Source organism: Semicossyphus pulcher, unplaced genomic scaffold (genome assembly GCF_022749685.1).
Source record: "Semicossyphus pulcher isolate SPU_LCO1_2020_fin unplaced genomic scaffold, fSemPul1.0.p SCAF_10, whole genome shotgun sequence".
Classification (NCBI taxonomy): Eukaryota; Metazoa; Chordata; class Actinopteri; order Labriformes; family Labridae; genus Semicossyphus; species Semicossyphus pulcher.
Window position 1 is genome coordinate 22,080,859 of NW_027211604.1, and position 13,479 is coordinate 22,094,337.

At 40.6% G+C, this 13,479-nt stretch overlaps 1 protein-coding gene across 2 annotated transcripts in view; it reads left to right on the plus strand.

The window, feature by feature from the left end:
• tmem132e (transmembrane protein 132E) overlaps window positions 1–13,479 on the plus strand; it is a 484,215-nt gene that overhangs the window by 438,434 nt on the left and 32,302 nt on the right. For both annotated transcript variants that reach the window (XM_069671683.1, XM_069671682.1), the window contains exon 6: window positions 9,023–9,228. In XM_069671683.1, coding sequence (XP_069527784.1) covers window positions 9,023–9,228 — 206 coding nt within the window. The remainder of the gene's footprint in view (window positions 1–9,022; window positions 9,229–13,479) is intronic.

Sequence of the window (13,479 nt, forward strand, 5' to 3'; positions counted from 1 at the left end):
CACAGGTGTTCTGATTAAATGCGTCGGCTCATGTAATCACCAGATCGTAATGGATCACACCCCGTGTAAACAGCTGATCTGAAATCTTCAATCAGTCAGTCAGAAAGACAAAAAAAGGCACAGCTAGTGACACCATGTAAGGTGTTTCATTTCATAAAGAAATGTGATTGGTGGGATCACCCAGCCTGCACAGAGACCTCGCCACAACCTCGCCTTTTGAATGAACTAGAATCTGGACTACAAGCCGGGCTTCATCACCCAACTTTAGTGTTGGACCTAGCTAATGCTCTTGTGACTGGACGGGAGCAAATCCCTACAATCACATTTCCAAATCTTGTTGCAAGCATTCCCGAAAGAGCAGAGGCTCTTGCAACCGTAAGTCAGTGCCCATGCTTTGGAATAAGATCAACGATGACAAGGGTTTGTATTGGTTTGGAGTCCACAGTCTTATAGGCACATCGAGTGGTTTTCAGATATCCATCTATGATTTTGAGACATTTTCAAAGGCTATATAATTTGGTTAAAAAACCATTTAGTGTATAATGATCTCTGCTTTGCAATATGCTTTAAATAAAAAATATGAGGATATTTTAATTACATCCATACTGTTTCCTAAAAGCTCCAGAGTCCCAGCTTTCCATAACAACAGCTCATTTTCACACTCAACATCATTAATCCCACCAACAACGGGCTAATGGGGACTGGCTCATTTAGCTAACAGAGCTAAATGGACTCATTGGTTTGCACTACTCTTGAAGCCAGCACGCATCCATCATGTGCAGAAAAGCTTCACAACCGCTCCCAGACACAATCACAGTAATGCTAGCCATATGTCAGCTTTCATTCAGTGCTCATTGAATACATATGTTATCCATAGAAGGAAACATGTGGCGCATTGTTGTGGCAATTACATCAGGGATTATTAAAATTTGGGGATAGAAATCTGGAATGAATGCGGTGTCTGTTTGGAAACATGTTTCACACAGTATGAATATGTTAATGCCGCCAAGATAGCTCAATGTTTCTCTACCCCAATTATTGTTCATGTGTGTCTTTGACATTGAAACATATCTTCCTGTCATCTTTTTGACACTTAAATCAGATTGCAGCCAAGCTCAACTGACCACCTCAAGGATAAAGCTATTGCAACATTTAAAACACTTTGAATTTTCTTCCTGCATCTCGTTTTATTTATCTTTTCACCATATTTTGTAAAGACCTTTTTGTGCTGTGGGGTGACCAGGTGGCAGGCAGAGCTGTAACATTATCACGCAACTGCAGCAACTGGGGCTCCAGTCCAGTATGTTGCGTGTATTCCCCCCGTTCTGTCTTGACCTTTCCTGCCGTCAAATAAAAGCCAAGTGTCCAATGTACTCTGTAAATTTAAAAATATATACTGTGCTGTCAGAACACATGAGCAGCCTGTCCTCACTCAGAGGACACCTCCAGTATATAACCCTGTAAAACCGGAGGAAAAACATCCAAAATGGGACACAGGGTTGTTATTTTTTATTGAAAAAAAAACAACCCAGCACACCCATCAATGCCACAGAAATGTTCAAAATAACCACAATATTCGTTCTCACCTGGATCTTTGTCAGGTAAATGTTTGAAATAATAGAAACCATATCCATTTATGAACGTTTGGCACACCAACAGGCTCCAAAGCTCTCTGATGGAAGGTTTGGTTAACCATCTAAGATAAGATAATCCTTTATTGATACCCAGGGGGGAAATCCAGGTGTTGCAGCAATACAAAGACAAACTAGCACGTAAGTAAATACAATATAAAAATAAGAATAGATCAAATAAATAAAGATCAAATTACAACTGTTATACAAGTAGGAGTAAGTGACAAGTTATAGTGACAGTTATGGGATAAAGTGACGTGGTATGGTACAATACAAGGTGCAGGATAAAAGTGTGCAAGTAATATAACGGTAAAAATTGCAATTACATAGTATCGTATAGTGTAATATAGCATACAGTATGATAATATTGTAATAATGTACATTATGAACATATACATATAGAATACTACAATATAATACACTATATAATTAAGCAATATCACATGCGAGGGCGTGATGTCGTAATGGCGTGATGTCGTACTTGATATTCAGTATTCAGTTTGATATTGCTTTTATACAACAGTTAAACAAGCAGCAAATAGTAGTAAACAGTAACAATCAACAACAAATTATTTTTTGTTCCCCCAACCCAACTGGTTCCACATCTTAACTGAAAATGATCTTTTGTTGCCAAGCAACCCAAACATTCTCCTGCACTCTGTGTCTACAGGTTACCACAGATCAGCTGTTTTTTATCATGTACATTTGTTTTAATTTATCATCAACCAGTGAAATAAGAGTCTGCTGTGTGATTCAGAGGCACCAGCTTGATCAATGTAGACATACACAGTCTGCTGTAATGTTGTTAACAGTATTCAGAACACCTGGCTGAGGCGGCGTGATACACTCAGATAAAAGTTACAGTGATGTTGTACTATATATCGCCACTCATGGAATCCATCTTGACCAATCAGATGACTTGGTCCGAAATAACTGTTGTATAATATACTATAGTATAACAGTGACTAGTACTTATAATAATAGTATAAAACAGTGTAGTATAACGGAGGTAAGTAGTAAGTACAGTACAGTATATGAAGATATAACCACCTGATGATTTAACAGTATATGGCAAGTATGTAAGTAAGTCAGAACAATAGAGATCGTTCAGGGTGATAACTACCTAATAACAATTAATCATTCAGTTACAGTACATTGGAGATATAGAAACAGTACTGCATTACCGAAGCCACAGTTTAACTCCATTAAACATGGCTGACATTATGAAGAAATGCATATAGCATCTACATCCACTTCATACAGAGTAAAAGAACAAGTCAGAGGGCGAAAGAAGAGGAAAAATGTACATTTACGTCCAGCTAATAAGTCTATACACCGTACCATGAAAAGTTTGAATAGGTAAAAAACATGGAGGAAAAATCACGTCTGATATTTTAAAGAATTTTTCTCCTTTTACTTTTTAAACATTTCTCTTCAGCTTCTTTCTGTCCAGGTTCTTAAAACTATTTACATGCTTATAAAAAGAAAGAGCCCCTCTGATACTACCAACAGTTTTTTAATGATTTATTTAAGAGAAGATGTTTGATCTCCAAACTTTGATTCGGGCCTCTAGGTGTGAGAGTCTGGAGAGTAAAGATGTAGAAACTTTCTCTTTGGAGTTAGAGGGTGTTTAAATCACCTCCTCGTTTTTGTAGCATGGAGTCAGTAAGCAGACTTGCCTTTTTAAGTTAATCATTACTGTGTATGAAATTATGGATACTAAATTAAAGCAAAGTATTTAATTTCTAGGTATTTTGTTATCAGTAAACATATCTCTAAAACAAAGAGAGTGAATATTAGACTTACATTTCCCTGGCAGCCAGAAAGAAGAAGAAAACAACTGTTGCTCTATAACTGATGGATGTGTAACCTGATGGCAATAATGTTTCAATGTTGTGTTCACAACTTGTTTCTGCTGCCCCAAGTGGCCCAAAGAATAAATAGGTAATGCGTGCCTAGCATGCAGTCTGTGCAACAAAGAACGTGTTTTCATCCCAGGTTGGTGACACCATTGCTTTGTCATACACCTTTCGGTGTCTCATGCGGACACCAAAGGTTATGTCTGTCGTATGTTATGCAAAATGTGCATTCTTCATGTCTCTGCTTATTTGGTTTACAGGCTGTGGGTTGACATTTTGTCTTCTAACAGGAGGAAAAGCACAGGAGTTAATAATAACTTTAACAATGGTTCTGTTCTATTCAGTTGTCTGACAAAGCCATGACAGGCAGTCAGCATGCACACAACCAGGACCATGAAATCGAAGCAGCTAAATGGAATACAGCCATCATTAATGCTACTATAAACACCTGCGCTTTTCCTACTGTGATATACTGAAAAGTCTCATGTGAAAAACTAAAAACATTGGTTTCACACGGGACTCAAAGACCCGTTTCTCAGGTGAAGTTCCTGTGTGGTTTGAAAGATTATCAGGCTGGAAGGGTCTAACCAATACGCATTAATATTTATTACAGGAAGGGATCTAGTGTTTTTTTTTTTTACTTTGACCCATACTAAGTAATTAATTAGTTCAAGATTTAAAATAGTTTTGGCTCCAGTTTCTCTCAGACTTTTTGTAAAAATGTGTTTTATTTATTAGATTGGATTAAATATATTTCGAAGATGTAAAAAAAGAAGCAAGGTCATACAGAAAAAGTTTAGCTGCTCTTAGAAGAACGTGGAAGAACAGAGAATCTGCTGTATTAGTTGTGTGAAAGACTGTATGTGATGTAATCCTAAAAAAGCCATTAAAGCATTGCTGCCCTGAAGGACAGAAGCTGTTTCTTTCACTGGAACCGTTTGGGAAATTAATTCAGTTAATGTTATGGAATAAATGTGTGAAAGGTCCTTAGTTGTCTTCACCTTTATTAACCTCGCCGGGCTCTAACGGTGCAGCATGTGACCGGTGCACGACTGAACGCAGGCGGCACTTGCACTTGTTCTGATGATCAGTCTCCACCCAGGCAATCTGCTGGCACCATGGAAGATGCCACAGCGCATTAGCAGCAGTGTGACGGCATGTGGCGGCTCAGTGTGTGAAAGCCCTCCTCAGCAAGCCCCCACAGGGCCACTGATACCCACAGTCGCTAACAGCTTTTGACTTGCAATTAGCCGGCCAAGTTTATCAGCAGCAATAGCCGCGGGAGCCGGAGTGGCACTACAGCTCAGGCTGGTATTTTCAGCGTGTGTGTGTGTTGTGCTCTTGTGTGCGGCTGTAGGGAAGAAGGGAGTACATGTCAGGCAGATGTTCTTGACTCACTCTCATACGGCTGGCCTCACGGTGATTAACCAAGGTGGCTGGGGTCATCGTGGTGAGCCACTTCTTCTTCTTTCTTTTGTAACTCGCAGATACAACTGCCAGTGTTGCGGAGCAACATGTATTTAAAGTAGTCATTGGAATACAATTTCGTGTTTGCATTGTGATTCAGGCAGCTAAATCACTTTTTGTGCAGTTACCATTCAAAGCAATAAACAATTTAGGGACATAAAAGGCCAGGATATATTAAAAAGATGATCCTGCCCTGCCTTCCTTAAGCGCTTGCCAGGGCAGCCACACACTCAATGTTTGTGGAGGGCATGTGCCAAAGGGTGACAAAGGGGGATTTAACCCTCGATCTAAGCCTGAGAACAAATAAACATGGCCACACTATCCAAAGTAAACACAACCAAATGGCATTTTTTTGCTGGCATGTAATCTTTACTAACAGATTCTGCTTAGAAATACCGAATCTGTCAGTGACGTACAGTGTTTGGCGTTGATAGCGTTCTGGTTTTGGTATATAGTCTGAGTAATGAAATCCCGGATTACATCAGCTCTCAACGATATAACTTTTTTATTAATGTCTATATACAGGCATCTGCAAGTTAAGCATCTGTTGAAGAATTCTTCTCTCCACTATAACTCAATTCTTGCTTGTAAAGTTGATACTCTACAATGACGTGGTCACGGAAAAGGCTTGTCTGAATAACAGATGGGTTTTTGGTTGAGCTTTGCACCACATGTACAATTTTACCTCTTTTTTTTAAGAAGTTTGAAATACCTTTTTTTAACATATTAGCCTATTTCAGGCTGCACGCTGTTGCCTCACAGCTAGAAGGTTCCTGGTTCAAACCCCGGTTCGGACGTAGGGGGCCTTTCTGTGTGGAGTTTGCATGTTCTCCCCGTGCATGCGTGGGTTCTCTCTGGGTACTTCGGCTTCCTCCTACTGTCCAAAGACATGCTCGTTAGGTTCACTGGTTCTCAGCTGCCCGTAGGTGTGAGTGTGAGCCTGAAAGGTTGGCTGTGTCTGAAACCGCATACTAACTTACTGCCTACTACATACTCAAACAGTATGTACTGCATACTGCCTACTAACCTGACTATTAGGATGCCGTTTGCATCATACTCAGAGCCGTCTTCTCCGTATCACGTGACTTAATTGTTTACGTATGTCCGGTCTGATCTCCGGTCCATCTCCGCCATAGTAGAAGCTGAATAGCCGCAATGCATTTTGGGGCGGTTGAGTACAATTAGTGAGCTCCCGTGTCATACTCAAACATCCGGGCCGATCTAATATACATCGGGGCATTTCTCGCATACACAAAATTGTATACTATGAGATGGGAACGCATGACATACTCAATTTTACGTCACGGTTAGTATGATTAGTATGATAGTATGCGGTTTCGGACACACCCACATTCTGTCTCTGTGTGTCAGCCTTGTGATTGACTGGGGATCAGTCCAGGGTGTACCCCGCCTCTTGCCCAATGACAGCTGGGATTGGCTCCAGCCCCCCTGCGACCCTGAACAGAATAAGCGGTAAAGATAATGGATGGATGGATGGATGGATTAGCCTATTTTCTCCCTCAAGAACTTTGCTGTAGTTCAACTTCTTCCAGTGTCAAGTCATTGTCAGCTTGCAGAGCTACTGTCCTGGTAGCTTCCCCAACACTCATGACTGCACACGAGCAAACAGAACACACATGGCTACCATGCAGGCCCATAAGGTCAAACCTTGCAATATTGCAATTACTGAACCAGAGGGAAAGACTGTCATCTTAAGGAGTCCTTCCACCCTCCGCCCCCTACTCTGGCCTGTCTGCATGGAGGGGAAATTATATTACCCAGACCTCCTCCCAGTTATGATGAATTCCCAGCCCTGAGAAGACTGGCCAGCCCGACCTCCATTTGCGGGAGATTAGATCCTCTGATTACAATGCCAGCTACCTCCCACCACTAGATAAATCTTCCATGGGAGCCCAAAAGCAAAGCCCTCCAGATCCATCGCAGTTAATAATTTAGTGTTAGAGGGGGACAAGTATTTATGATAATTCAAATGGAGCTGGAGCTTTTTGACTCGATGGGAAAGCTAAAGAATGGCTTTAAGTTAAAAATGGCGTATGCTCGGACTTATATTTAGAAATGTCCATATATTGAATTCCCACTCGGCTCCATGGCTGTGTCGCAAATTATATCACATTACAGGACTGTCTCATGAAAGGTGAAATGTGTGGATATGTTTATTAATGTGCAATGTAGGTGTTGTGAGCTAAAGTTCACGTGAAATGTCACGCTGCAGTCAGCCTTCATGTGATATGAATTATGTGTTTGCCTAAAAGCTTCTGTTGACATATTACGCGTCTGTGTAATTGTTCATAGATCATTATGCTGAGAGTGGGCAGGAGGGCTGGTGGGGTGAGGACGTGGTTTGCATGCCTAATTTGAACTGTACATGCTTAACGAACACTGTGTTACTTAGAAGCACTAATTCGACATTCGACTGCATAAAAGATGCAAATTAGATTAGAGAACAGCCCACAGCCTGTAAGCACTGTTTAGCAGCAGTGGTTCTCGGCTGTGCCATCAAGACCGGAGAGTCTGCGGGTGGAATGGAAACCTGCAGACTCTGGAGCATCAGAGGTCTAACGTGTGCTGAATGTACAGCACCATGTTTAACTTGTTTCATCCAAGTTTCAAAAGATATACACATTTTTAATCCTGTATTCCTCTGGTATCAAGGTTTTAAGTGTTTAAAGAGGTACTATGCTGTTTTACATTTTAAGACATATATATAATGTTACAATGTTGTATGTCCAGACTAAACGTGGGTGAAGTTTTGAATCTGTAGGTAAAAGTATGTTGGAGTAATCCCCAGGCTTCTCAGCTCAGTCTGCAGGCTGTTGTGAACGCCAGGTTTCTCTACACGCTGCTCTTTGTGATGTCACAAAGTGCAGCCTCAGCAGGCTTCGGAAAGCTGGCCAATCAGAAGAAAGTGGGCTTGTAGGGGCGGGGTTTCTTAAAGAGGAGAGTTTTTTTTAACTGTAAATTATGCTAAGCTACTCCACAGGTATCACAGAGTGAAATATGAAGCTTGAAATTAGCATAATACCCCCCTTTAACTTATGAGATATGCAATGTTCACATTAAAAACAAGGGGGAAAAAAGGGTTATAAAATAGTCAAAATTGTGGACTTCCTGTTGGTTCTACCAAATTTCATAAATGTAGGTGAAATGGAAAGGTTGGGACTGCTAAGGTACGCTATGAAGCCATTTTGTCCCACCCATGACCGACACCAATAAAATATAACCACCAGGCCTGACGTGTGTAATTGTTTTATGAAAGAAAAACAGATGCAATTCAAGCTAATAATAATGATCATATTTAGAATTACAAATTGGCCTTCACATCCATCACTTCTAAGCTTTTTTTTCTCAGTGCACAATGATTACATTTTGAAAGAAAACATAGTAATTATGTGTAGGCAAAAATAGGAAACAAATAAAATACAGTTAAAAAGTAAATTAAAACCCTTTGATTAAAGTATGTTTTTAAGAAGGGATCAATGACTCAACTGACCTGATTTCCTCTGGCAGATTGTTCCAGAGCCTCGGGCCCTGACAGCAAACACTCCATCCCCATTAGTTTTAAGCCGGGGCCTCTGGAAACGGACCACAGACCTCTGCTCAAGGAGCTCAAAAATACACCAGCACATACAGTGCTATGAGGCCAGAAATATGTCCAGGGGAAAAGCCTTATAAAGAAATCAATTGGATTTTCAAATCTATTCTAAAACATACGGGGAGCCAGTGTATAGCGGCTAAAACAGGAGTGATGTGTTCACAGTTTTTGGTTCGGGTTGAATGCGTTTCAGCTGACTTATGCACAAGACAAAATGTATTGGCAGAGATGGTTTATGTGCCCTGAACTTTCACATCACATCCACGAGCCTGTGAGATCCTTGATATTTGCTCTGCTGAAGGTATCAACCTTGAAATCCTCTGTGATGAATCGTGGCTCTGACAGCTGCATCCATACTGTGCTGTATATCATCACACATCATTTAGATCTCCAACCACTGACGTGACCATTACCATATAGATGGTCTGACTTCTGACCCTGATCTGTCTTAGGTGTCCATGAATTGTGACTACGTGTTCGTCAATGGGAAGGAGACGCGGGGATCCATGAACGCGAGGGTCATCTTCAGCTACGAGCACCTGAGCGCGCCGCTGGAGCTGACCGTCTGGGTGCCCAAACTTCCCCTGCAGGTGGAACTTTCTGACAACAACCTGAGCTTCATCAAAGGCTGGAGGGTTCCCATTCTGCCAGACCGAAGGTGAGTCTCAAATCAAGACATAGATACATTCAGAACACACAGAATGGTTCAGGGATTTTAAAGTTTCATGCAGATTGAGCAACTTACAGACACACAACTGTAATCATAGCACTGTAGTCACCAAGGTAACTGCTGAGATTGGGGTTATTTCTAAACCCTGCTTACGTCTTTACATACTTGTTTTAGGGCCTTGGTGCCCAGTCCCACTCAATGTGCTGGTTGATTTCTGTTTCTAAGCGTCTGAAAACCAGCGTGCGCTCGATGCAGCAGTCTTATTTTTGTACATCACTCCAGGAGGACTCATTATCCACAGAGCATGGAACCCCGCATTCTTACACATTAGAAACTAAAAGGCAGACCAGCCTCCTCTCTGTTATCCAGCATTGCATGCGCAGCTGCTTGTTTTGCTCCAGGTAGACGCTCCGTCTCAGGTAGGCTCTCGAGTGCAAATTGAGCTACGAGGTTGTCATGTTCATGTCATACCTATCTGAACCCATTTTACACAACAAGTCCAAGACTCAGACTTAATTTGACTTTGAGTAAGTACACAGCAGACTCTTCATAATGAATACTGGTTACAGAAAGATAATGATGTTTTTGGACTAACAAGCAGGTAATTTGGGGTGTTACTCTGCACTCAAGATGATGGTCAGAGTACAACAGTTGTTGTATCATTATTTAAAAGAAGCTGCTACAGTGTTGAAATACTGAGAACATTTATTTTTGTGTGTATGCCATCCAATCTATGTTTAGTAACTGGTCAACATTTTAATACTTTTTTTAATAATTGTGAAATTAAAAAAACACTTTTATTGTTGTTTAACTTCCTGTTGCACAGCCAAGTAAATGCAAACATTGTATAATCATGTAAAACAGTGGTTCCCAACCTTTTTTCCTTGGAGCCCCCCTGCTTGTATCTAAGAAAGGCTGAGCCCCCCTCGCCCGCACACACGCACACCAAAACAATAAAGTGATTAATTCCTAGTCTTTATCGGCAAAAATTAACACCAATCAGCCGAAAGTTCTTTGTTGTTTTAGCTGATCAAAGTTATCTTTAGTTATTATAATAAACACCCCTTTTAGTTACATTTAAATATGATGTGGGCATTTCCGCATGCATGCTTGAATGTATGTACACAAATATATCTGTGTGCATACATGTGTGTGGAGGAATATAGTTTTTTAATAGTACAACAGACTTTTAATTATCAAGTGCTTTTTTAATGATTTTATTTAACATGTGCAAATCTAACCTTGACAATCTCAGTGCAGACAAAGCCTCGCGCAACCCCAGCGATCTTTGGCGCCCCCCTAAGGTTGGGAACCACTGATGTAAACCATTCAGAAGTAAACACATTAGAAAAAGAAGCTATTCCCTTAACACATACTACATTTCGCAGATAAACCCACTGTAGTGACCTCCGCCCTCTCAAGAAAAAGAGAAGAAATAACGATGAGCTGCTCCCGGAGCCATAAGTCAAAATGTCGTAATTCCCAACACTACTAAGAATGCGAATGAGATACCTGGAAAAATCTTTCTTGTAGACAATCTATCTACAACCTATCTTGTAGAATATCAGGACATTTATAAGTGCTTCATCCCGTGGAGTTCACTAACTTGTTTTATGTTAGGAAAAGTTGTAGTGCTATGAATATACCTGCAAGGTGTTCTCAAGTCAAGTAACCGGTACCGATGCTCTGTGAAGGCCACCATTCAGCGTCCTGAACACATGCAGAAGATGAAGTTGAACTTTTCCATCAGTGTCTTTTTAAAGGTTTTTCATATCTAAATCATGGTCAGTGTAAAACAGTCTGTTTGGTAAGCTTTTTAAAAATACCATCCCTCTAAAATTACAGTTTAACTATTTTTTCTCTCACATTTCCTTCAGAGGCCCATTGTAACATTTGACTTCTACCCCAGGCGAGCCTTACTGTGCCCTTTACATTATTTTGAAAGGTGCTAAAACGTTGGCAAAGGGTTGAGTAGGCGGGCTGAGTGGAAGCACAGATGCAGGAGTAGCCGGTGATACTCATAAGAGGATGTTAAAAAAATGTTGACACAGAAAAGTCACAAGCAGATGAATCTATGTCACCACTGACCTCAGAGGATTCAGGACTGAGTTACTTAAAATAGTAGGTGGCATGTTGAGACATTTCTACCCTTGAAATGCAGATTTTTAATCATGTAATATGAGATGGTAACACCAGCACTGACGTCTTTCATCACACAGTTCAGTCATATGCTCTAATTTACAGGCAGACACTGCAAACCTGTCCCGATACATTTGACTGTAATCACAATCTCCCTAATGGTACACCTCTGAAAAGACACAACACCGTTGTGCAGCCCAATGTCTCATTTATATCTGTCCATTCAACCATGAAATTCAAAAAACTCCCCATGCAATTAAAAGAAAAAATTAGCTTCACACTAAACACACGTACTGGAACGCACGGTTTGAAGGCACACACTGTAGAGCACAAAGAAGAGACACTTGCACCACCTGCACCTCATCAAACATCTATAGCTCTTAAATGTCGCCATGCATAGAATGCTCAAAATTTCTGAACACAATAGAATCTCTCAATTTCTTTACAGTCCTTATCCGTGTTCAAAACATTTTCACTTTGCTTTAACAGCTTTTTATTTTGCTGCCCTAAAGGCGATTTTGAATGCAGCTTGTTCATTTTTATTTCTGAAGACCAGGCCAACAAATCCCTGGGAAATTCCTCCACTGTTGTAATATTGTCATCAGTTGCAGCAAAAAAAAAAATGTAAATGGCACTTTAGTGGTGTAGAGGGGGAAAAAATCTCATCTAGTATGTGTGAAAGTATCTTTTCTACCCGAGCCAAAAACTGTTACCTGTTGTGCATGTGATTCCCAGCTTGGATTACACTGTTTAGGCCACTAGGAACACAATTTTGATTTTAATCTTGTATTATTCGTCTAACTTGAATTACTCCCATGCAGAGTGAGAGACTGCATGTTGCAACACAGCAACGTCGTATGTCGCTTGTCAGTGAGACACAGACATAAAAGGGATAATAAGATTTTCATGCAAATAAATGTCTGTTAAGTCACTATCTATCGCCGAATGAGGTAACACAATGCTGATTGAGCCTATGGCCCACTGGGGAAAGCCTTTGCATTTGCAGTATTACAGACTGGGTGTCTGTGGCGACTTTCCCGAAAAAAAAATCACAAGCTGCTCCCAGTTATTGACGTGTTTTTCATCACACAGCAGTGGTTGGTCTGCCAGAGAGGGTGGGCGGAGCTAAGCGACTGCTTTTCCGGTCTCTGCAAGTGTTGTGAGTAAACAGTAATCTACTATGGCTGAACAAACAAAGAAAAGATCGATGACTACAGATACAACTTCAAAAATAAGTGAAAATCCAAAGAAAAAGAAACAAATTCAACGCTCAGATGAAGGCAAACAGTCTAAAAAGGAAAGTGACCGTCAGCGAGGAAAATCAAGAGTTACAACCGGAGCCAACCGTGGACGTCACACATGCAACACTGTCTGGATATCTGGGAAGTGTGCTCCTGCAATTACCGCTATAGGTGAGAGAACTAAACCGAGATCTTCGCGATTACAACTTTAAGACACAAATAAATAATAATTATTTAACTATGCACACATAGTCACATTTCTTTTATGATAAAAAAAACATTAATTAAAGAAATATAGAGTATCTTATTTTCAGAAATCATATGTGAGAATGAGGAAAAGTCCCTAACCCTGAGTACTTGATGATTTATTCATCTGGTCCTGCAGGAACATTTTCACAATTCCCCCTCACCTGAATGAGTTTCATTAACACGCTTTTGTTATTCTGGTACATTACCATTGAACATAATAATAATTTAAAAAATCAGTTTTTATGTGTGAGATAGAAAGATACCAATGGTGTACAAAATACATAAGGAGACACTGCCTGATAAGATGGAACAGTGCACGCCTATTTTACCTCATGTCGATGTTTCACACTTGAAGCTTTCGTCAATAGAAGGATCCAGCAGGCAGTGGAGAAATGAACGAGCTGCTGCCTCCGAGCATTAAACATATAACAACTTCAGATGCAGATAAAACGGCACCGGTGGGAGATTAAGGTTGTCGGAGCCAGGACCCCGATGAAAAATGCGGTCTGAGGTTAAGAAACTACGGCTCGTTAAAATATTCCAGCATTCTTGTCATGCATGGCGCGGTAACAAACAGGCCCTCAACCCTTCATTTAGGAAATGTTTAATG